Below are 27283 nucleotides of genomic sequence, written 5' to 3'. Positions count from 1 at the left end.
ATCTGCAGGAGGCTTATGTCTGCGAGCGCGCATACATAAGCTTCTAAAGACTGTTTGTTTTTTTTTAAATAAGATCTGCAAACTGCTTTTATGGTTTTAAAAAAAAACTATTGTTTAACTTCTTCACACTTCTTAACATCCTACCAACACTCAATATCCACCACCACCACCATCCATCATGCGCCGCCGCCACCACCATCCATCATGCGCCGCCGCCACCACCACCCACCGTCCATCACCGCCGCCACCACCATCAACCACCCACCACCACCGTCCATCACCACAACCACCACCCACCCGTCGGCCACGACCATCATCCACTACCACCACCCACCGTTTGCCACCACCACCCACAACCACCACCTACCATCCGCCACCAACACCATCCACCACCCACCACCACCACCATCTATCACCACTACCACCCACCCGTCGGCCACAACCATCGTCCACTACCACCACCCACCGTCCGCCACTACCACCAACTATTTGACTAGTCTACAGACGTTAAATGACTTCTATCTATTGTGATACGTATGATAGGTAACTAATTTTCAGCTTATGCAGACAATACCCAGTTTATAAAACAAACAATATTATATTTTCATATTGCAGACCTTCAGACCACATCTTCAGTTGCAGATATGAAATCAGATAAAATCAGATTACAGACAGTTTTTGTCTTTAAAAACAAACAACACCTAAATATACTTCCCCCAAATTAAACTTATCGAATAATTACGATTTCCCTTAACATTATTTACGTACATATTAGTCTCTTCAAAATTTGTTATCACTTAATAGTCTCAACTAAATAATCAAATTAGAAACTATTAAGTTATTATTAATTTTTATTTAATTATTATCGTTATAGCAATATTATTAATATATGTTTTATTATTATATATCAATCTCTCTCACACACATACACACATATATATATATATAATATAACGCATCGAAGCTGAATATAATATTTATTATTATTTTGATCAAAGATAATAAACATAAAGAGGGATAAAAAAAATAAAAGTTTTGAAAATTTTTATTTAATATTCTAGAGAGAGACTATAAAATGAAAAAAAAATGTAATAGAGGAATAGTATGTCGAACAAAATTATCAAAGAAATCGAAAGTATAGGGAAGAAGTTATGACAAGTAAGGGTAAGGAATACGTTTAGCTTAAACAAAATCTTATAATATTTTAACACCTAGATTTGTCATCAACGGTTTATATTCTGAAGCATCTAATTCCTTTATAACCGATATTTTGTTTGTATATATAGAGTTGATGAATTAAGTCGGCTATATTAAATTTAATAAAAAGAGTTAGTTAAAAGAATGAAAACAAAAATAGAAAAAACAAAGTCTTGTGATGGAACCTTAATTGTCTGATAAACAATCATGTGGGGTTTTAATCTCATATCAGAATCTCTCGTATTAACGACCACAATATTTTATTTCACTTTACAATCTTTGACCAATATTTCATCCTTTGACTTTCCAAAATACGGCCGACATGCATGATGCAATACATACATATGAACTATAAGTAGTTATATTTTCTTTTTAAACCATTTTTATAAAGAAAATGAGGTTCAGGGTTGTCATTCCCAGTAAAAAAAAATAATTTAGTACTATTATCATGGGTGTGTAAATTACGGTTTGATCCTATTATTATGGGTTTGTAAATTACGGTTTGATCCGATTATTACCTTAATTATAACAATAACCGCTAGCTTTGGTTATGAGGTTTTATTAACCATAACAATAACCAAACTTCGGTTTTGGTTAATTGTTTATGAAGCTCGGTTATGGTTTGGTTTTGGTTAATTTCAGGAATTAACTAAGTCAAATTTGAAATAATATTTAAACTAAATGAACATGCCAAATGAATTTGTGGCATCAAACGGGAATTAAATGAATGTTAATATCCGCATATACATATTCTCATGGTTTTTCGTTATAACGTGTCAATGTTGACATGTTTACCTACCCCCCCCCCCACACACACACATATGTATGTATATTCATCTCGACATAAGCATGTATTAATTACTTTTGGTTTTGTACAATACTTAATATTCGATTATGGAAAGCCCTTAGCCTTAACTATAACCGGTTAACCGGTTAATAAAATAATCTTCACCATAAAACTCTGATAATCTTAGTCATTGGTTAATTCTGATTGACGGTTAAGGTTTTCTCACCCCTAACTATTATAATGTAAAATTTTCAACCTACCCCCATAAACTAACATAGGGCTTAACAAGGGTGGTCAAATACCGTCCACTAGCGTCTAGCCGATATTCGTAGTGTAATTAATAGCCCAATTTCTTATCTTAGTTCAAGTGCTCACCCTATAAAACCCCAAGCTTAAAGACCCAATTTTCTTATTTTAATTCAAACATCGATTGGCGTCTAACCCGTATTCGTATTGTAGTTAACGGCCCAATTTTCTTATTTTAGTTCATATGCCCACCTACAAAACCCCAAGCTTAAGGCCCAAATTAGTTAAAGGTTTTATGAATCACAGATTCAAATCAGATGTGGCGTGTGAGTGCGTTCAAATTTTATTTTATCATAATTTTATGACTTTTTATGCAATCCTTTTTTATATTATCGCCTTTTTTTGTCAAGTTTTTTTTTCTCATCTTAATCATTTGCTCGCTTAGTGAATGGATGATGTCTTAACAAGGAAAACAAAAACAAAGTGTTTATTTTTTATTCTCTTATATAATTGTATTAATTATTTATAATAATGAATGGGGGCTTGAAAGTTCATTTCGCTTTGGGCCTCCAGAATGATATAGCTGACCTTGTCCTCTGTGACCCCTCTTTTTTTACCGGGTCCATTTTGTGCTCTTCATAGCGAAAATTTCTGAATGTGTCTCTGCCGACCCCTGCAGGTGTAATGCGATAGCCAACTTAGAAAACTGCCGACCCATTTGAGAAAATTTTCCAAGTCCGTCACTGATAAAGTTTGCATCAAAATATAACAAATTAATGTCTATATATTTTGTTACGACTCCTTTTTTTTTACTATAGAATAAAACATTTTTTAGAACTGTAATATATATAATTAAACGAGCAAGATGCTAGATAAACGACACATTACAATTACAATTGAAAGAAAATTACATTGCAATTATCACTTTCTTTGAAATTTTTGCTACTATAACATGTTTATATAAGTAGCTCAATAACAAACTCCGAAACTATATCTCAGAACATGATACGAACTTACAAATGAAATGTCTGGCGATTCTTTATTGTAGAGTACCATTGATTGAGTAGTTACTGAAAACTGAAAACCTAGACGTTGTTCTCTTGAGGATGCCTCAAGTGGTCACTTTGTATTGAAGAGTACCATTGATTGAGTAATTATTAAGGCAACTTGCATATTTATATGAATATCAATATATAATTATGATGTGTACCATAATATTCATTCAATATAAGTAAATACCCTATGCACATACTGACATACATATCTCATAGCATGTGTTTTAATTATATGCCACATCAATACACATATATATAGGGACGTTACATTGTAAAGTATGCTTTACCTAAAAAATGTCAAAAAAACAAAAACAAAAACAATATGAATGCGCCACATTTTGGTAATCAATGGTTCTACAACAAGGGGGATTTGCGTCCATTTTTGTTGTTGGTTCTATAAGGAGGGGTATAAGGTATGACTACTTGGTTATTATGTTAAACATAACAATTATAACAGTATAGTAAATTAACACCGTTAAAATATTAAAACATTATAGTTTTAATATAGTGCATTTTGCTTTAATAAAAAATGTCATTTATAAAAGTGACAATATATTGTAGACGAATTAGAAATTAGAATACAAATATTAAGTTATAGTATAATCTGAAAAAAATAATAATAACAAACCATGTATAATTTACTTGAAAAGTTAATGAAATTAGTATTTAATAAATAAAAAGTTCAACATAAAATAAATTTCATATTTTATCCTCTCAAGTCTCACCATTAATAACTTTTACATCAATTTTAACCTTTAAATTAGTTTGATAAAAAGTCTACAATTCTTACTAATTAATTAAGCTTTTAAGCAAAACATAATGTGTGAATGTTAATTTGTGTAGATGTGTTGTATATTTAGAATAACATGAGATTAAAATCATGAGTTTTGACTTTTTGTTGGGCAAAAATAAGTCCAAGCACTGAGGGATTTTCTTTTATTTTAGTAGAGGAGTTATAAAACCTAATGAGTCGTAGTCAAACATGAATCGTGGTTGATCTCTTTTACGGAACAACTTTGTACACAAAAGTTGTAGCCATTGTGTTTAGTCAAAATCAGTTTGTAGCTATAGAGAAGGATTGAAACACTAATAGAAAGATATTAGAAAGGAGAAAGGGTGTTAAGTTGTTAACGAGTCAAGTTGAGCTCAAGTTTTTGCTCTTTAGATTAAAAGAGCTCAAGTGTGACTTGATTCAAGCTCTATATCCAAAGCCAAATCCGAAATCGGTTTATAAAGCTCACAAGCAAACTATATCCATTTGAATCCGGCTTTCGCTTAGTTTGCAAACAATTTGTTCAAGGTATGAAATAGTGTGTACCATTGCCAAAAGTTTATCATTTTGATTTTTGTGGCTGGTTTGACTTTTTGAAACATCTTCATAAGAAGATTGTTCCTTGAGATAATTATGACAAACCCCACTTTTATAGAAATTAAATTATGTTGCAAATGTTAATAGAGTATACAAAAAATGTTGGCTTATATAAACTTGTTTTATTGTTATAATTAAATACTAATATTCTTAATAAAACCAGTTTGCCTTTTTCTTTAACAAATCTTGAATGTTTATGGCGAGCATGCTTGTTATTGGCTTTTGAAAACAGGACTTAATTTGATAAACTTTGTGTGTAGTGAAAGACTATTATCAATTAAAGTATCAAACCATACATCAATTGCAATCACCTATTTTATGTGCCCGAGTTCCTGAGCTTTGATTTTGTTGAATATGACTAGCATTTTTCTTCTATCATATCATATTGACTTAATAGTCTATACGTAATCTCTTGGTATTTTGTATGCGTTATGCATTTGACTTGTCAGGAGTGAATCGTGAACGTTTGTTTATTTATGTTATCACTTATTTATACATGTTTTTCACTATCTATCATCATCAGAAACTAGATATATTAAGAATATCAATTGTGTCCACCAACACACTACAATAGTAGACGCATGTTCATCACACCCATTTACAGATTATCATTTGTCACGGTTTGAAAATTTTGGATCTGTTGCCAACTCGCCATTGTGATAACTACTAAATTTATTCTTTTGTGCGTATGTAAATTATCCTCAAATTTTGATTATATTTAGGAGTTTGCTATGTATGTAATTAATATTATGATTAATTTAATCTATTTTGACGGATTTTGATCAAATACTGGGTGCAGTTGTTGTTTGATTGGTTTTTATCAATTATGATAATGTGATTCCATTTTCACCCTTTTTATTCCGTGATTTTTACACTTGTTTACCATTTTGATTGTCAGTTAAAAATTTAAGATAATTTTGGCCTAGCTTACTATCTTGATTTTAAACAGTTTTGACCTGCATACGCTCTTTGTGACTCATTTTAGTTAACGAGACTAATTTTGACCTATTCTTAATTTTATCTTAGATATATATAAATTCATAATTTACCAGTAATTAGTTTTGGTATTAAACCATACAACGAGTTATAAATGTGTTAAATAGGGCTTTTCATAAACCAAACTGAGCGAGGGTTTGCTTGCTCTTGGCTTGTTTACTAACCAAACTGAGCCGATCGCCTCATTTACAAACCGAGCAAAAATCCGAACGAGCCAAAATCAAACCAAGCATTTTTTGATCAAGCATCGAGCGATTTCCAAGCATTACTTATTTCTTTTTTCTCTTTAAATCTTTAATAGGAAACAAGTATAAAGTTATAAATAATGTATATGTAAACAAATTAGTATTTTTAGACAAACATATAGTAGCTAGCAAATTTCTATAGGAAAAAAGTTTAAAATTGGATATAATGAGCATGATTAACCTAAAAACTTGAACTGAACAAATAAAACTGAAATTGACAAAATGAGAAAAATTTTAAAGGTTAGTTTAACTAATTCGAGCCAATCGAACTAAATTGAACCGAGCATACCTTTGCTCATGCTTGGCTGGCTTACAAACCAAGTTGAAATCAAACAAACGTTCTTTGAGCAAGCGGCTAACAATTTTGACAACACCGATAATAAATTTCTTGTTTTTTTACCCAATTAATAAAAACAACGGAGATTGTTTACTACCAATAAACTACCATATGAATGGCCGACATACAAACCCCCCACTTCCAAATTACTCTTTGTATAGATTTAGTGTTCATTAATTGGTGGCATGTCTTCACCCTAATATTTTGGCTTTTAGAACCATTTTATGATTTTTTGATAATTATAAAACCTTTTAATTTAAAAAAGTTAAATTACTTAAAAATAATTCTGCCCTTAGTCACACGTATAACTTTAGAAAAAAGTTGCATGTTTAAATTATATGTTTTTTAGTGGAAAAAAAAAAGAAGAAAAAAAAGCCCCTTATAGGAATTGACATATTTATCATCAATTAAATACATGTATAGATTGGTAATAACGTTGGTTTGATGGGTTGTGGGTTGAAACGTATGAACATGTCACTCACATTTTTAATTGTATAATGTTATGATTTAATAAGAATTAACACAAGATTAGTGCTAAAACTTGAGAACTTTAGAAAATTTAGCAAAGAGAGAAAGTAGTGAAATGTATCACTTATAAATGTGTATGTATAAGGTGAATTTTCTCTTTTACATTGAGCTAATATTTATACTAGAAATGATAACTTTTTCTCTAGACAAAATTAACTATTTGATGGTCATGTAGTATGGCACATTATCAATAAGTTTGACAAAGTGCTCATCCACTTGCTTGGAAGATCTAGATGGGTAAATCTTAATTGTGATATAGATATTCATAACACTCCCCCTTGGATGACACTTTGCAAACTGTGGGGTCTTGAAGTACTGCCTCGTTAAAAACCTTGCTAAAGAAAAACCCAATGGGATAAAAACTTTAGCCAAGGGAAAAAGAGTGCAGTTTGTAGCTCCCCATCAAGTTGCAGTATATAATGTGTTACATCCTCTGTACATGACACATGCCAATGTCATGAACATGTTTCCGGAATGTTGCTGTGGGAAGTGATTTTGTGAAAAGATCAATTGAGTTGTTGCTTGATTGGACATATCTCATCTCAACCTGATTGTCTTTAATAAGGTCCCGAGTATACTCAAAGTATCTTGGTGGTATATGCTTTGTTCTGTCACTTTTGATATACCCTTCCTTCATCTGCGAGACACAAGCTGCATTATCTTCATAGATAGGAGTTGGACTTCGATCTTTCTCTAGTCCACTAGAGGTCAATATGTGTCGTGACATAGATCTTAACCATACTCATTCTCTTGAAGCTTCATGCAGTGCAATGACTTCAGCATGATTTGAAGATGTTGCAACAAGTGTTTGCTTTTGTGAACGCCATGAAATCGCAGTTCCTCCATTCTTAAATACGTATCCAGTTTGAGATTTTGCTTTATGGGGATCAGACAAATAACCTACATCTGCATAACCAACTAACCCTTCTTTTGAATCGTTAGGATAAAATAAGCCTAAATCAACAGTATCTCGAAGGTATCGAAAAATGTGTTTAATCCCGTTCCAGTGCCTTTTAGTAGGGGCTGAACTAAATCTTGCTAACAAATTAACTGCAAAATAAATGTCAGGTCTTGTACAGTTAGGAAGATACATAAGAGCTCCAATTGCACTGAGATATGGTATCACTGGACCAAGAATCTCTTCATTATCTTCACAAGGACGAAATAGATCATGGTCAACATTGAGTGATCTAACAACCATCGGGGTGCTTAAAGGGTTTGCTTTGTCCATATTGAAACGCTTTAAGAGTTTCTCCGTATAAGTTGACTGATGCACAAGTATGCCATTATGCATATGCTCAATCTGTAAACCAAGACAATATTTGGTTTTTCCAAGGTCTTTTATTTCAAATCCTTTCTTTAAAAGAGCAATTGCTTCATTGATTTCTTTTTGTGTTCCAATTATATTTAGATCATCAACATACACAGCTATGATCACATATCCTGACGTTGTCTTCTTAATGAAAACGCATGAAAAAAAAGATTATTTGTGTATCCTTTACTTAACAAATAATCACTCAAACGATTATACCACATCCTTCCAGATTGTTTTAGTCCATACAAGGATCTTTGTAACTTGATGGAATACATTTCCTTAGGCTTTGAGCTTAATACTTCTGGGAGTTTAAATCAATCAGGAATTTTCATATGGATGTCACTATCTAGTGATCCATACAAGTAAGCCGTGACAACGTTCATAAGGCGCATCTCTAAATTTTTAGAGACTGCTAAGCTGATTAAATATCTAAAGGTTATTCCATCCATAACAGGGGAATATGTTTCCTCATAATCAATCATCCCTGGCCTTCGAAAAAAACCTTGAGCTACAAGTCTAGCTTTGTATCTTGTAACTTCATTTTTCTCATTTCGTTTTCGTACAAAAACCCATTTGTACCCTAATGGCCTTACAAACTTTGGTGTAATAACAATAGGTCCAAAAACCTTTTATTTGTTAAGTGAATCTAATTCAGCTTGCATAGCGCCTTTCCATTTATCCCAGTCATGTCTATTTTGATAATCATTAACAGATTTTGGCTCAGGATCATCATCTCCACTCATGATGTCACTTGCTACAGAATAATAAAATATTTCATCAATATTTTCCATTTCATCTTGATTCCACAAGATATGTGTCTGACCATAGTTTATTGATATTTCTTTATTATTATCAACATCCTCCTCATGGGAGGTTTTAGTATTCAATGTTTCATCAAGATCATTCACTTTGTGATTAACTTCCTTTTCAAGAGTTTTTCTTTTTCGAGGATTTTTATCCTTTGAACCGATTGGTCTTCCACGTTTCAAACATTTCTGAGATTCATGAGCCATTTTGTTATCTACTTGATTATTTGGAATCTCAATTCGAGTTGGGGCATTAGCAGCTGGTATGTGAGATTTAGTAACTCTGTTTGTATCAGTAAATGCATCAGGCAATTGATTTGCAATTTCTTGTATGTGCATTATTTTTTGAACCTCTGTCTCACATTGTTTAGTCTTTGGATCAAGATGTAACAATGTAGGTACATACCATGAGACATCATTTTCTTGTTTTTTCTTTTCTCCCCCCTAATGCAGGGAAAAATGCCTCATTAAAACGGCAATAAGCAAAACGTGCTGTAAATACATCACCCGTTAAAGGTTTAAGATATCTTATAATTGAAGCCGATTCGTACCCAACATATATTCCCAACCTTCTTTGAGGTCCCATTTTTGTGCGGTGTGGTGGTGCAATAGGAACATAAACTGCACACACAAAAATTCTAATCTGGGATATATCAGGTTGTTGGCCAGAGGCAAGTTGTGGAGGAGAGTATTTATGATTTGCACTTGGTCTCACACGAATTAATGAGCCAGCATGTAAAATTGCATGACCCCAAACAAACACGGGAAGTTTTGTTCTCATTATTAATGGTCTAGCTATTAACTATAGACGTTTAATCAATGATTCAGCTAAGCCATTTTGTGTGTGTACATGGGCAACGGGGTGTTCGACTATAATTCCCACAGACATACAATAATCGTTAAAAGCATGTGATGTAAATTTACCAGCATTATCAAGCCTCACCCTTTTAATAGTGTAATCAGGAAAATATGCTCGTAATTTAATAATTTGTGCAAGAAATTTAACAAAAGCTATATTACGAGTTGATAACAAAGAGACATGAGACCATCTACTTGATGCGTCTATTAAAACCATGAAGTATCTAAATGGTCCACATGCTGGATGAACTGGTCCACATATATCTCCTTGAATTCTTTCAAGAAATACAGGTGATTCCTTTTCAACTTTTACAGGCGAAGGCCTTGTAATTAATTTTCCAAGAGAACAAGATGTACACACAGGAATTTTATCCGATTGTGGAATCTTTTGATATTTCAATGGATGCCCATGAGTATTCTCAATTATTCTTTTCATCATTGTAGACCCTGGATGGCCTAATCTGTCATGCCATAAATTAAATGTCTCAGGATCACAAAAATTTTCTTTGACTGCCATATGTGCTTGCGGCACATTAATATGTGTATAGTGTAAGCCAGAATGGAGCATTGGCAGTTTTTCCAATATCTGATCTTCGCTTATGATATGCAAATATTTTTCATTACCAACAGTCTTTGACTGAGTATCATATCCATTATGATATATGTTTTTGAAACTCAACAAATTTCTTGTTGATTTTGGGGAAAACAAAGCATTTTCTATAATGAGCTTTGTACCATTTGGTAAAGCTAAATTAGTTTTTCCCACTCCTTCTATCAAGTTTGTAGGACTTGATATTGTATTCACGATCCTTTTTGTTGGTTTCATTTCATAAAAATATTTTTTAGATCTAAGTATAGTATGCGTGGCTCCATTGTCCGCTATACATATATCTTCTTTCATTTGTTTGATCTTGTGCTCCACTGACGTTCATTTTAATCTTGAAAGTATTAAGAAAAATAATAAGTGTATAACGAAGACATTAAGATATTTTAATTAGAACTTTATTTCATCAAAAGACAAACAGTACATGAAGGAAAAACTCATAATTAAAGATAAAACGCATAATTAAAGATAGCAAGAAACACACTTAGTTGTTGCATATATTGTGGTCAAGCAACATTTGTTTCAGAGTTCCACATCAAAGTCTGCAGTGTTCAGCTCAACACCGAGATCATCAAAGTTATCCACATGGTTCACTTCCTTTTCTTTTCTTTTGAGAGAGGCTTGGTAAAGTTCGCATAGATGTGGAGTTGTGCGACAAGCCTTTGACCAGTGGTTTGTACTACCACATCTAAAACAGGAAGTGCCATTGTTTTCGGACCTACCAGCTTCATTCCATTTATTGTGTTGGTTGGAATTGTTATTTTGTGGAGCGTGATAATTGGTAGTTCTTTGATTTCGGCCACGACCATGAAAATTTCCTCGGTAATTATTATTACCTTTGAAAAGACGGTTTCGACCATTAAAATGTTTTTTTATCAAAATGGCCACGACCACGGCCTCGTACCCACTTTTTCTCAGAGTCTTTAGTATCTTTATTAGTAGCAACATTTGCTTTTGGGATTGCTAGTGATCCGGTGGGACGAGATTGATGATTTTTCATTAAAAGCTCGTTATTCTTTTCTGCTACGAGGAAAAATGAATTTAGATCGGAATATCTTTTAAAATTTTGCAACCTATATTGTTGTTGCAAATTTATATTTGATGCATGAAATGTGGAGAAAGTTTTCTCTAACATATCTTCCTCAGTAACAGTTTGCCCACAAAATCGAAGCGTTGAGCATATTCTGAACAAATGAGAGGTGTACTCATTTACTTTTTTGAAATCTTGGAACCTGAGATTGTTCCATTCATCTCTAGCAGTAGGAAGTAGAACTTCCCTTTGATGGTCAAATCTGCTTTTTAAATCTTTCCACTAAACGTATGGATCCTCACAATTTGAATACTCAAATTGTAACATCTCGTTAATGTGTTTGTGGAGGAAGACATCGGCTTTTGCCTTGTCTTGTTCTTCGCAATTATTTCCCTCCATTATCGTTTTCAAAACACCCATTGATTTGAGTTGTCGTTTAACATGTGCCGTCCACGGCATATAATTATCTCCGGTGATGTTAAGAGCCGAAAATTCAAGTTTTGCGATGTTTGCCATTTTATTACTAAACACAAATAAGATAAACATTCGGATTACATACTTATTAAAATTGAAAGAAAATACAAAGATAGAGCTAGAAATAGATAAAGGAAAATGAAAAATCAAACTCCTTAGATGGGATATTACAAATTAACAACAATAAGATTATCAGCATTATGGTGGTTAACACCAAAACCGGATGGATCATTTCTTGAAAATTATCTTGAGTAATCTTGAGTTGAAGAGTGTTTATGGTGAAAGAAATGAGATTGAAAATTGGAAATTTATAGGGTAATTTTATATCCGTTTGATAATGGTTATATTACCGTTATAACTGTTGCATAACGGTTATATATATATATATATAATATTAATTATTTTAAAGTAAGATAATAAATAAGATATTAAATGAAGTTTATTTTAGAAAGTATATAATTAGTACGCACAATAATAAGAATAAAAATGTTAGTAAACATAAATAAATGTAAACTTTAACTGAAATATTAGCATACATATATAAATAAAAGTTAGTTACGATGAAAGTAAAAGTTAGATACATAATGAAAAGTTAGATGCGTAAATAAAAGTTAGTAAAAGTTAGATGCTTAATTAAATGTTAGATGCATAAATAAAAGTTAGATTGTTAGTAGTCTCATGTTATCAAATTTTAATAACATTCTTTATTCTTACTTATTATTGGTATTACTTTATATATGTATGTGTGTGTATGTGTATAATGTATAAAATTAAAGAAGTGTTTATGATGTTTATGTGAATATCTTTGTGTCTAATACCTTTCTTGATTAGGATATAAGCTGCTCGTGCTGATAACGTATTATAATTTAGCAAGAATTAACACAAGATTAGTACTAAAACTTGAGAATTTTAGAAAATTTAGCGAAAAGAGAAAGTAGTGAAATGTATCACTTATGAATGTGTATGTATAAGGTGCATTTTCTCCTTTACATTGAGTTAGTATTTATACTAGAAAAGATTAACTTTTTCTCTAGACAAAATTAACTATTTGATGGTCATGTAGTATGACACATTATCAATAAGTTTGACAAAGTGCTCACCCACTTGCTTGGAAGATCTAGATGGGTAAATTTTGATTGTGATATAGATATTCATAACATATAAAGATATAAATTCCAGCCAAGATATACATTTTAAACATGCAACTGAAACATGATCTGTATAACCCATGTAGTTAAACAAGATAAACAATTTACCTAGTGAAAACCGGTTGGTGGGTTATAAATGAAGTGACGACGGTAAATATTTTGTAAGTTGTAACGTTGGTAAATGGATTAAATACATCAACAATAGATTGACGCGTTGCAACAAAATTATAAACGGGCTAATAATTGGTTAAAACGTCTATTTATTGAACACACTTGTTTATATATATATATATATTTTTTTGAACGATCAACTAAGTAACGCCAGGTAATCCGTATACGGCCCCCAATGGCTAAAGGTAGCCCGACACACCCGCCAAACGGCATGACAGTGAGGAGCCGGTAAAACCGGGTGAGATCAGGACTCGAACCCTGGCAAGCCAGGGTCATCCCTCATATCTCCTATATAAATTGGTGATAGTGAAGTTTGAACCCCTTACCTCTTACTAGTAAAATAAGTGCTCTACCATTGAGCTACATCCAGTTTATATACTTGTTTATAATTGACCCATACATTTCAATTCAAACTTTAATTATTTTAATATTATCTAAAAGCACCACCTTAGGAGGCATTTGGTTTTTTACATTTTGCTACACTAGAAATCCAAAATTGAATTATACTTTCTTCATTTCTATTTCCATAAAATATAATAATTTCTCTAAATGTGAGGATAATTAGAATAATTGTACTCAAAAGAATAGTATGAAAAGATAACTTTCAATTAGTTATATTAGTTTCTATGATGCGGCAAAATCCAAGATTCTCCTTTTTTTATATACTTTACTTTCCATAAAGGGTCGATATGTAGTGCTCTATCATATTAAAAGGAAGAAAATATGATTGTTATGGAAGGGCTATTCCATTTTGAGTAGTAGACAAATTAGCCCACCTTAATAATTTAAATAGTATTTAAGGGTACAACAATTGCATGATTATATTCCCACATATTTGTCCTCTCATAAATTCTTTAGTCTTATCACTCTTTCTTATATACTTTACTTCTTGTTAAGAAAATTTATGTTTGCTACTAGCAAAGCATCAAACTTGTAATTACTTATAAAAGAGTGGTAAGATGATAAAAAGAAATTATGGAAAACCAAAATAGACTATGTTGACCAAAAAGTTTTTAAAATAGAAACAAGATTTTAGCTTTAGGCCAATCAAAAAGCACCGCATTGGACAAGGCCGTTAAGTCGTAACTTTTTGGCACTTAATTACACAAAAAGTACTTTGGGACCCGTCTTCTGACCAACCAAGGGGCACCATGTCTCACCAGTAGACTAAGTTTAGCCTGCGAATTCAGTTGATTAGTTAGCCTTGCCCCATTAGCTTATAGGCTATAAAAAAACATGTTGGTTTAGTCGCCTTCTCTCCTCTTAGTCGTCTAACAAAAGGCTAAGAGGAGATAAGCCGGCTAAGTTGGCGTGTATTGGTGTAGCCTACAGGACGACGTGACTTGGATGGCTAAATAGTGGACTTGTAGACTAATTTAGCATACTAGTAGCACGTGTCAACCTCCGGTTGGTCAGAATGTTGGTTCTATTGTACCTTTTATTAATTTCATAGCCAAAAAGGGCCAACTAAGACTTAGCCTCTAGATCGGTATGACGCGACCTGATTGGTCTAGAAAGGGATATCTATAAACATATAGGCTAAAACATTGTGTCTATTTCTGAAATGTGTGATATTCGATACTAAATAACACTTTATAACTCCAAGTTCAAGTTATTTAAGTATCCAGAAAAATATATGAGCTTAATTATATATAAATTATTGTTAAGGTGTGAATGTGAAACCCTCTAGTACTTAAAACAGGCTTGCAAGTTCTTGGGCTTATTTTGTGTAACGCCTTTGGGTTAAACAGAAAACCTTATTGGCCCATAATGCAATCTTTCTATGCTTACCAGTTGCCATATATGCAGAGAGCATAATTGTATATCCGTGATTTTAGTATCCTACAGAGTCGTCTTCGGGATTTCAAGTGCTCAAGACGACTATAAAAAATTAGCCTTATATAAATTTATTTTTTTTCACATTTTTATCCCAAGTAAACATAAACAGACTAATTACTAAATTACTTAGTTTTTTTATAGATTGTATGGCCCGATTAAAAATAAACAGACTAATTACTAAATTATTCTGTTCTTTCTTTAGATTTTTTTGGCCCAATTAAATATAAACATACTAAATGCTAAATTACCAGGCCTTATTGCATTTTTTTTTTGGGTCCAGATTCACTTGTTATGAAAGAACATAATATGCGAGGAAAGAGGCCGAGGTGTGGGATTTCAAAAGGAGATCTATACAAAAGCGAATTCGAAAACCTGGGTGTAAGGGGCGAGGATCCTTAATGGGTGCATCGAGTGACTTTACGTGTAAAATATAAATTCTAAAACTTTAGCACACTAAGGCTATTCACTATAGAGGACGTCATCGCCACGTAGGAAATGGGGCTTCAAAGCCCTTTTCCATCATGTCCCGCTGTGGTTTAAAGCCCCTTTACCGCCCCATTATGTGTGTGTGTGTGTGTGAGAGAGAGAGAGAGAGAGAGAAAGTGACCTCCCCCCTAAGCGCCGGTCTTCGTGCCCCCCCCCCTCCCCCCGGGTGGTGTTCAAGCCTGAAGGCGCCCCAACCAAGCCCCCTTACTGCCCCATAGCGGCCCGTCTAAAAAGGATTTTGAAGTTACTAAAACTGGAAGGACCAAAGACATCATTACCTAATAGTTGATGCACCATAATATGCAAATTTCTTAATAACCTATATTATTTAAATAAGTAAACTTAAGATTCAAATAAGAAACCTTTGCCTATTTGAATGCAAGCAATCTCACTGTAATCTCTTCTCTCCAATGCTTATGCTACCCAATTCTTGAGATCTTCAATCAGAAGCTACCTAGATCTCTCTTGCAAGTAACATCTCTCACCTAATATTATTATATCATACCTTCTATATTCATATTTCAAAAACTCGTATATTACATCGTGTTTTATTTCATTTTCAAAGCAGGTACCAACTATGGCCGCACGAGCCTCATTCTCTCACGAGTCAAGGATGGTTAAAATGCCGTTGCGTAGTTCGGTCTTGCTTAAAGATTATCTACTTGATGATCTTAGCTCGTGTTCTAGCAATGGCTTTCGGTCTTATCCTCGTAGGCAATGCTGCACCAAGGTTCGATACTTGATTGAAATCGATCTTAATAAACATGTTAAGTTGCCGCAAACGAATAAGCATGTTCGTAGGAACAAATCGAAGCCTAAATTGAAGTTGAAAGCTTCTTTGGTTAATGTTTTCAAGAGTTTTAAGCTTTCTAGCATTGGATCCGACTCGGGTGGTGGTAAGAAAACTAAGTTTTTACCGAGGAATCTGTCGCTGAAGCTATCGATGCATGGGTTATGGAAGAGAAGTACTAATCAAGAGAAGAAAGAGCTCAAAAAGTTGAATTCGTTCGACGAATCGATCAAATGTAAGGAGAATATCCTACCTTCTGTCGCAACCATCGCGACAGAAAAAAGTAACAGTAATAGTATCAGTAACAGTAATAACAGCCCGACCTCGTCAGACAGCTGCTTTACCATCACCTCAAATTCTTCTACCACATGCGGTTACTCGAAAACCAATGTAGCTCAAAACAAAACAAAGGAAAACAAGCCGTTTGGGGCCGAGAAGATGAATGCGGCAAACGAAGAGAATGTTGCAACAAAAGCAACCACCATCAGTCCGACCGACAATGCAAAGGTTAGCATCAATCCCATGGTATTATATAACGGTGGTAACTTTTTTTTAAAACGCCAACTTATGCATTCTTTAAATCTACTTTTACTTACACTTTTGATAACTACAGGACTTGAATCCTACCGAGGTAATTATTAATATTAATTACACATTTTTAATGATGTTTTTTACGTAATCAATCGGTTTCTTAGAAAATTCATACAGTAATTAACTATGAAATTTTTAACTTTTAACCTTGATTATGAAATGCAAAAATTATATATGTATATAATATATATAATATAATATAATTCAAATTATTTGAATTTGAATTATTGTTATTTATTATTTGTGCATTAAAGTTTCACAGCGAGTAAGAAGGAGGAGACATAGCTGAGTAGGGGACGGTATAATATTATGAGGTCCACGTGTTGTTATTTATATACAGCATTTGCATAATTTTTTATTTTCATATAAAATAATATTGTGCATTTAAGTTAAGTAATTAACTAGCATAAATTTAGTTAAAACTATGCATTGTTTTGGAGGCTATGAGTTTAATTTATTTTTCCAAAATACACTTATATTTACATGATTGATATCATAAGTTCGAATCGTACTTTTTGATGACCTGATAAGCTTCGCAAATTATAGTTAAATAATATTATTAAAAACATATTGGTAGTTGAACCTAGTGGTTTGCCGGTTGGTTTGGCCGACAGGGAAAGAAGAAAAGATTAACGATTTTTCATCATGCTTTCACTTATTTTGGCGTTCACTTAAATTATCTGACAAGTTTATTTGTGTGATCTTTATTCTATTTTTATATGAATAATGATTTAATTTAGTAGAATCTGATTATATGCCTTTGGAAATGAATAATTTACATAGTAAATATGAATTGTTGAATTCCAATGGAGTCATTTGTGTTGTGTTTTTGTGAAGTAGTGAGTTGACTTATAAAGTCAAAATTCTAATCTTGGGATTTACTTTCTTGGGAATGATCCTAATTTGTCTTTTTCTTCACTTTTAAACATTCTTTGTCATCATATTGACCACCTTTGACCTAGATGATGGTAATCATCTTGATTCAAAACAATTAGATACAAAACATTCCATAATTTTAACTTCAATATGTTACAAGTTTATTTGTGGTGAGTTGGTGACATCTTTGATCTTAAACATGCACTATGAACTTAACTATTGGACCTGAGAAGATCCATACATATGAGAACCATAATTCTTTGGTACTTATATTAATAGGATTGTGATTTATGTTAATACATATTTTGTAAATTGACTTTCTTGATTTATATATAAAACTACAGTCGCAACCCTAATTTTGAATATTGAATCCGCATCGGGTGATGATTGGCAGGATAAGTTCCAAGCTGCACAAAAAAACGAATTCAGTCCAATTTCAGTAATCGAATTCCCATCTGATAATGATAATGATGATGAAGACGAGGTCACTTCACCTTTCCAACATAATTCCTTTTATGCTAAGGGTGAGGTTTTTATACTCTTATCTCATTTCACGTTTTATCTTTTGAATCAAATGTATTATTACCTTTACACTTTGCAAAAATTATATGTTTTAGGATGTAAACGAAAACTCAAATCTAAAGTTCAAAGAACTAAGAGCTTTGCTCAATTAAACCCTGTACGATTAGAAGATAGAATCACATTATCAGAGTCAGGAACACAAGGGACGCCGTTGCTTGAATCTTCGTTACAAACTCAACAGCAGTTTGTTGCTGAAAAGAGAGCACTTGCATTGCTTCAACTACTAAAAGCAACAATGTCTTCTCATGATCTATCAGAATCCCCAATGACGGAACGTGTCTTGTTAGGATATTTTATAGAGCGATTTATTGACAGGAATTTCTCAAACTACATAATATTGCAAGAAGCAAAAGATTGGATCAACGGACAAACAAAAGAGATTTTTGAGTTTCAAAATAACAAAGTAACATACATAAAAGAGATGGAGAAAGGAGCTATGTGGTTGAATTACAATGAAGAAGAAACAAGAGAGGTTGTTTCGGAACTAGAATTTGAAGTTTTTACTTCTTTAGTTGAAGAAATATTACTTGAATTTTATTTGTAGTTACTCAATATTGCATGAGGATGAGAATATTCATCTACATGAATATATTTTTATCCTCACGAGCATAGAGATCATCAAAAATACTAGTAGTTTTCAACTAGCTTTCAAGTAAAGTTAGAAGCAGATTAAGAATAAAATGTTCCCTTAGCAAACATAAATTAGGAACTTTATACAAGATTTTAGAATAAAATATTCCATGTTATTTGTTTATTATTTAGAAAAATAAATTTCATTTTATTATATTCTTACTCTTGATTGTAGAATAATAATTGGCCTAATTTGATGTTGTTACGTTATGGATAATATTAAGGTAAGAAATTCTTGTGAAATGTAAATACTTTAATTTGAAATGATTTTGGACATAAACTTGTATCTAAATCGTACATGGTTACATGGATACATGGAGTTGTAGTTTAACAAGTATCTTTTAAATATATAGCTCTCACACAAATATTTACGTACTTGTGAATTTACCTTTGCTTTATTCTTAATCCAAATGAATTAACACGCTTGTACTAACATTATTAAATGCCTTATCGTTTCTGGTTTTCCATAAATACCATAGACAAACCATACTTTTTTTTCATGAATAAACTTCTTGTAATCGAGCCCACCCTTCAATGGCCATAGGCCGAACAACTCCATAACCGAACTCCCAATTTGCGTGTTAAAACATATTAAAGCTTACCGACTACAAATAAAAAGAAAACTTGACACTTATGTTTAGGTAAGAGTAATTCCATAATGGATTTTCTTCTAAAATGTTACCATTTTGGTAGGGAAGAAAAACAAAAAATAATGTGTGAGTCAGTGTGAAAAAACGGATAATATCGATTGGTATGAGGGTTTCCAGACATGACATACTAAGAAATGTTTATAATCTAAAAACAAATTCATAAGCTTATCATAAGAAATCGGATAATGCTAGACCATGCGTAGTCAAAACTAGGCATACCCGGGCATTTTTGCGTCATGTTGCGCCTAGTCAGCTTTTGGAGATTTTGCAAAAAGTGGGTGTAGTGAGAAAATGCCCCCAAAACGCCCCTCTCTCCTCTTCCTCTCACAAAACCCTCAAAATTCGAGTCAGCGCAGCGTTATGTACAAAACGCTAACCTCCAAAATACCATCCAAAACGCCGAGGGGGGCGGTGTTCCCCGGCGCCTTGGCCTCGAGACTTCCCAAAATGTCATCGACTACAGCTGGTCTTAGTATAAGGAGTCAAATATTGCATAATTACAATTAATAACTTATTTTATTTTGTCATTGACCTTCTGGTCTAAAGGCATAGGATTGATGGTTAAGGCTTCGAATCCTTAAGGTCTCAAGTTTGAAACCTGACTCGGGTTGTTTTCCCACAATAGTCGGTTTCCATCTTGATGGTGTTCCTGGGTGAGTCAGACTGGAGCGTCAAAATCAATATAGACGGTTATTGGAGATTCGAAGGTAGTTCTAAACGCTATTCAAAAATAAATAAAATAACTTAAGAAAGCCCCTACCAAATTCTTACCTCCAAGGTTCCTATTTCAATCTTAATTCAACTAAAAGATTATAAATGTTATCCTTCATTACAAGGCATTATATACATATAGAAACTCACAAGTTTACACGTTAATATTAACTAAAACATAAAAATGGAAGCTTGAAATTTTGTTCTCCTTTTGTGATCATTATTTTACAGTTTCAGTGTTTGATAAACTGCCTCAAAGATGAAAGGAGAAGAACAAACAATATCTTTGTTTGGGATTATTTTAACAGATAGACCAAAGTGGCAACAATTTTTTATTTGTTCTTCAGGGTTCTTCTTTGGTTACCTTGTAAATGGCATTTGTGAGGTTGTCTTTATGTCTTTGTTTCGACCATATGAATTTTTTTATATTTACTTTTGATTTTGCATGAAACCTTGAACATGATCTCAACTAAAATACCTGTCTTTTTATTGCAGGAGTATGTATATAACAGGCTTCAATTCAGGTATGTTAGGTTCAAAGTTCAAACTATTAGAGATAAAGATTAAAACCTTAATTATTGATAGAAACACGAGTGCTAAACGGGTCGTGTTAACGGGTTAAGGAGTCAAACCCGACACGAACCTGAAATTTTGATACATACCTGAAATCGTGTCAAAAATATAAACCTGAACATGATATGAATATTCGCGGGGACCTGTTTAACCCTACTTTTTATTTATCTATTTATTTATTGCATATTAGTACTTCAAAATTTCAGTTTTACAATATATATATATATATATATATATATTGTGTGTGTCTATAAAATAATTACAATTTAATTATAAAATCATATGTCAGTTTCTCTTTTAGGTTTTAAATTTTGACATAAAATACCCAACCAATTTAATGTAAGACATAAAAGACATTTTGAAAAACCAAAATAAAGATAAATGGGTTAAATAAGTCAACTTGCAAACTTGCAGGGTTGCAAGAGCCAAACCCTTAACGGGTCGACTGAAAACTGTCCCGAACCCATTTCTACTAAACCCAAACCCGCGCGTTATTTTCGTGTCATGTTCATGTCATGTTAGAAAGTTAACACTCCAGGTTGATCAATGGTTGACGTATACGAATTCTAATCATCTCTAAGATACTATTTCAATCTTAAACTTTTAGTTACGGGTGGTATTTCACATTCGTGCAAAGCTTTATCTATTTGATGCTCATATACATTCAAGGTTTCACACCTAAACAAATGGTGAGTCCTTGGAACGTATACGTTAAGCTCTCCACGGTTCTTATGGGTTCTCAAGGATTAACCAAAGGGTCTTTGGCTTTCCTTAACTATCCTGCACAACTCATGTTTAAGTCCACAAAGGTATGTAACATGTTAGTATGTTACCCATGGTTTTTATTTTTATTTTTCAAATATTTTTTTTTATCTAAGTAGTGGTTTTTTGTATATGTTAGTATGCTACCCATGGTTTTTATTTATATTTTTCAAAGATTTTTTTTTTTATCTAAGTAGTGGTTATTTGTATATGTTAGTATGTTACCCATGATTTCTATTTTTATATTTTAAGGATTTTTTTTTAACTAGTTAGTGGTTTTTTTATATGACATGTAAGAATTAATATATGTATTTATATATTTTTGTTATTCATGTTTTCCATTACTAACGTGAAGAACTGATCAACATGACAGGTATTACCTGTTATGATCATGGGTGCTTTCATTCCGGGTTTGAAAAGAAAGTACCCGCCGCATGAATATTTATCCGCGGTTCTTCTAGTCATTGGCTTGATTCTCTTCACTTTGGCGGATGCGAATTCGTCACCAAATTTTAATATTATTGGTGTAGTGATGGTTTGTGGGTCTTTAATTATGGATTCTTTTATGGGTAATTTGCAAGAAGCGATTTTTACGGTTTTAATCCAACTACTACACAGGTAATCACTAGGAATGTAAATCGTGTCAGGCTGGCGGGGATGCGGGTTTTTAGGTTTAATTAATCAACCCAAATACGACCTGTATTTTTATTTGTGTCAAAAACATTAACTTAACCCGCATACACTTAATATTGCGTAATCTGAACACAACTTGTTTAACTCATTTAAATAAACATGTCAAACGGGTTGGCGGGTAATAATCAAATTGTAAACGTGTTATTCTGGTTGGTCGGTTGTAAAAAATGTGTTATATCTTATATGGGTCATAAACAGGTCAATGGGTTGATCTGTTTAACTAAACAGGTCAACCTAACACGACCTTTTCTTAAACGGGCTATATACGCCAACCCAAAACTTGCTTTTTTCGTTTCATGTTCGGGTTTGTTTACGGGCTTTAATCATGTGATTCTCTCAGATGGAAATGTTATTCTGCTCAACGATCATCGGGTTACCTTTTCGGGTTACCTTTTCTAGTTCCCCCGATGGTGTTAACGGGAGAATTATTTAAAGCATGGAATTCATGTTATGAAGTAAGTTAATATCAGAAAGTATTAAATCATAAACATAAAATAAAAATGCATGTTTAATAAAATCAAGATTTCTTTTTTTTTTTTTTTTTTTTTTTGGTGATGTTGTGATGTTAAACTTGCAGCATCCTTATGTATATGGAGTCTTAGTGTTTGAAGCTATAGCCACATTTGTCGGTCAAGTATCGGTTTTATCACTCGTTTCTCTTTTCGGGGCTGCTACAACTGCTATGGTGATTATATTGTCACACTTATTGCTATAAAACATGATATGATAATGATACTAGTGTTATTTTTCTTTTTGACAGATAACTACTGTAAGAAAGGCGGTAACTTTATTATTATCTTACATTATATTTACAAAGCCATTGACCGAACAGCACGGGTCAGGGCTAATACTGATAGCTACGGGCTTGATCTTGAAGATGGTACCTGATCATAAGTATAATCAAAGGTTAGACATGTCTCGTAAACAAGTGAAATTGGACCCGAACGAACAAAAGAGTGTAGATGGTGAAGAAAAGAGGCCTTTGGTGTAAGATGTAAGATGGTCAATAGTTTGACTTTTGATTTAATGAGTTGAACCATATTTTGTTTATTGGTATGATGGCTTTGATTGTATGTCGGATTTAGCTTTTGTGTCGTTGGATTTGTAATCGAAAAACCATAGTCGATGATGTTAGAGGTCATAGATAAAATTGTGTATGTATGTATATATGTATGTGTAGTGAAATGTTTAAAAGAAACTATACTACTAGTTGTGTTCTTGATGTTATATGTTGTTTGTCTGGTTGTCATGATCTACATTTTTATTTATCACACATTCACACCCACAATTCACAAAGAACTGAAGAAGAATTATGTTCATGGGCAATTAGCCAAGTTGTTTTATAATAGGCCCATGTCCAAAAGCTATGAGATAGGCCCATTTAGCCCAATAACCAATTTTAATCTCTATCAAGAAGTTGTCTGATAAGTTGATAGCAAATCAAATCAGTTTAAAAATATCATGTATACCTTTTGAAATCTTTCTAAATATCATATATACCAAACTAAATTAAAAATATCTATAGAACTTCTTAAATATCATACATAGCTAAATCAAATTCAAAAAATCATATACACCAATCTTTAGTAATTAAAATATCATAGTCTACCTATTCTAATAATGTAAAATAACTGTGACACGTGTCAGTTTGTGGTTAAACTTTATAATTTTTTTCCCTCCAAACTAATAACTATGTCATAGATTAATAATCATTTGTTTTCCTTTTACACTCCATTTATATTATATCTATAACATGATTAAATTATTCATTTTTCTTTAAACTCTATTTTATTATATATGCTAAACATCTTTATAAAAATAAATATTCTTATAAATTATAAATATATGCTTTAAATCTATCCATTTATTTTTTCAGTTAATTTACTAAACTATATATATGTTAAAATATAATAATATATACCATTTTCATATATAATAAAGTTTATCATAGTCAGTTTCTCGGTTTTTTTATTAATGATTGTTTTAGGTTTGTTGTGAAACTTAAATTTGATTGTTGCGGGTCAAAAGTTGGTAAATAGATTATGTGGTACAAGTTAACTACATTTGGCTCAAATTTGTTAGTGGTCAAAAAGGGGTAATATAAGTATTTTTAAATGTTTGAGATGGCAAGTAGATTTATCATCAAATTTGTTACGAGTTCAAATTTTTGACTTGAAAATGTCAAACAAATGAAAGTTAGAATTTTAAACGTGATTTAGGTTTCGAAATTATTTTCAATGACATTTTTTGAAAATAATGAAAAGATTCGGGAGGCTAATTGACTATTTTTACCACGACTATTAAAATTTAAGAAAAGACAACGAACACTTTCGACATGCTACCTCCAGACCTATCAATACTTCTAACTTTTATCAAATTTGAAACATTTGTGTCAGCATTGACTTTCCTTTAATGGTGATTAAAATGTAGTGTGTGAAACATGTCATACAAAATTTTGCTAAAGTGAAGCAAAGCATTCACAAAATTGAACAGGTTAACGTGTTATTTTTATGTGTTGTCATTATGGCAAATTTGAGAAGCCCCCTCAAAATTATAAAAATTATTTTCATGGTGTAGCTCAAAACTATTATTGTATGAAAAGTCTTTTTTGAAATTGGTTCATAACCAAAATTCTTTCAATTATATATGTGTGTGTGTGTGTGTGTGTGTGATACTGAGAATCAAATTTTGAATAGATGGACCGTTCTCTAGTATATTTTTGCACTTGTGTTATTATTACTATTATTATTATTTATGAAGTTCATTTTTTTTGAAAAAAATCATTTTCTGATATAAATAAAATCAATTTATGTACACATAGCATACATATAAGCATAGATGTAATCATTTTTCCATGTACAATATGTACTTATTTGCTTTATTTATAACTTTATTATTTTGTTCATCTCTTGTATTACACGGGCTATAAATCTAGTTATTTTTAATATATATAAACGAAACCTTTAAAAGCTCTCTGTTTGCTCCCTACATTCTCTCAAGCCACCAGATTGTTTTATTTGTAAATGGAGGCTTCTCACGCATTTGACCCGAATTTAAGTGTATGAGTCTCATCAAACCCAAATAGCTCTTAAATGGGTTATAACATCTCATTAAATTAAATATTAACCGTACCAAATATTTGATATGAAAATCTTATAAAATTAGAATATACTAAAAATACTATAAAATAGATAAACAAATCATTGTCCTGGTTGCTGCCATTATAATGACGGAAATAAAAATTGTTTTTGGTATATTTAATTACAAAGTTTTAAATTTTAAATATATTATTAACTTTCTTACAATAAATAAAATTAAAATTCAAAAAAGTATATATAAATATTAGAAACAAATAATATAAAACGACTCCGTTATACGGAAGCTAGCTATTTCTTAATAAAGGCTCAAAATATAACAATTCAGCCTTTTTATTTTTCTCAAACCTTAAAATTTTAATTCATTTATTTTTATTTTAGTATTTGTTCTTATTTTTGATAGTGCTCTATTATTACTAATTTGTTCATAACTTTTGAGATAAGTATAAATTTTCAATAAATATTTTTTATATATTAAATTATGAAAAATGATATTACACATCAATAAACTAGTTAAAATACCTGCTTTAATTAGTCTGTTAAAAGCAAAGGCCTGAAAGCACGGGATCATCATCGCAAATGGATCATCTTTCGCCAAAAGAACAAAACGTGGTAATCCGACCCACCCACCCAGGAGAAATCCCATAACTCGAGAACCCCGTATCGTCTATCATGTTTGTTGTTTATTACTATTAAAATTTACATTTACAAAACGTGTCAATTGGTGTTTCATTGTATTCTCCCATCATAGATAGAGAATCAAAGTACCCTAAGAAAATAGTGTCTACACATTACAATATCCTAAAGTGAATAAACAATTAATTTTTTTTAATATTATTTTATAACGGAATATTTAGGTTGATATATTGGTGTTTCATTTCTAAATAAAAATGCTACAAGTTTAATTGATGTAAATGAGTAAATCAATTATAATGAAAATAAATCATATGTTCCCAATAATTTAACAGCGTAAGCCCGTGAGAATGATAGTCAGCTTTTTATTTTACTTGTCACGTGTAAGTGTTTTTTATGTTGTCCTTTAATATGTTTAAGTGAAAATTATGGAAATGAGTTAAAAATTATTATTATTATTATTATTATTATTATTATTATTTCATTTGGATTTTATGTAGGGAAATAAGTTTTCACCTGCTATGGTGTTTTATTTGTTCATGTATTGGTTTTCTTAGGGTTGAATGTTTTTCAGTCAAAAATGAAAACTGAATCGAATTCGAAGTTGGTAAACTGAACAACGAAATTGAATTCTAATTCGGTCCGATTCAAATCGGAAACTATCGAAATTAACAATATAGGCGTTCATCGGTTCATAATTCAGATTCTCGGTCTAGTTTCCTTGATTTTGTAATGGATTAAATGTTTAACGGGTTGTACAAGAAGGAAAATTGATATCCCCATATGTAACTCGGTTCCTCATATTTTAACTGAATTTAGTGATGAACCTACCCGGTTAGGTTGTTTTGGTTTGTTGGACAATGTTAAAAGTCTTAAAAGTTAAAACAATGTGCTTTTTTTTTTTAAGATCATGGTCAATGGGTGGTTTTATTTGTTTTATTTTTAATAAAAAGTAAAATAATAATAATAATAATAATAATGAGATAATGACCGGAAACTCCATCCACTACACCATTTTGTTGTAAAACACCCCTAAAAAGACGTAGCGTCACATGACACAAAACGCCTCCGTAGATACTCTGTCAACTACACATGATCTTATACTTATATCCATAAATGCATATTTAAAAAGTAAGGTGAATAATAAATGTTAGACATCCGAATGGTTAAATGATGTACCCTACAACCAAAAGATTATCCGGTTCA

At 32.0% G+C, this 27283-nt stretch overlaps 1 protein-coding gene and 1 pseudogene across 2 annotated transcripts; both read left to right on the top strand.

Moving 5' to 3' along the window:
- The first annotated feature begins 16068 nt into the window (after nt 1-16068).
- LOC143616633 (uncharacterized) lies at nt 16069-18874 on the top strand. The gene is made up of 4 exons (XM_077089411.1): nt 16069-16788; nt 16895-16912; nt 18143-18272; nt 18366-18874. The coding sequence occupies exons 1-4, from the start codon at nt 16069-16071 to the stop codon at nt 18872-18874; spliced, it is 1377 nt and encodes a 458-aa protein (XP_076945526.1).
- A 1706-nt stretch (nt 18875-20580) lies between these two features.
- LOC143616631 (UDP-galactose/UDP-glucose transporter 4-like) lies at nt 20581-23525 on the top strand (annotated as a pseudogene). Its single transcript, XR_013150692.1, has 7 exons — nt 20581-20706; nt 20817-20845; nt 21502-21703; nt 22030-22274; nt 22690-22804; nt 22927-23034; nt 23110-23525. The product of XR_013150692.1 is annotated as a UDP-galactose/UDP-glucose transporter 4-like (transcript).
- The last annotated feature ends 3758 nt before the right edge of the window (nt 23526-27283 follow it).

This window comes from Bidens hawaiensis, unplaced genomic scaffold (assembly GCF_021521415.1).
Source record: "Bidens hawaiensis isolate Kalapana, Puna unplaced genomic scaffold, B.hawaiensis_p1.1 tig00048377_1, whole genome shotgun sequence".
Taxonomy (NCBI): domain Eukaryota; kingdom Viridiplantae; phylum Streptophyta; class Magnoliopsida; order Asterales; family Asteraceae; genus Bidens; species Bidens hawaiensis.
This window is presented reverse-complemented; position numbering and strand designations above follow the sequence as displayed.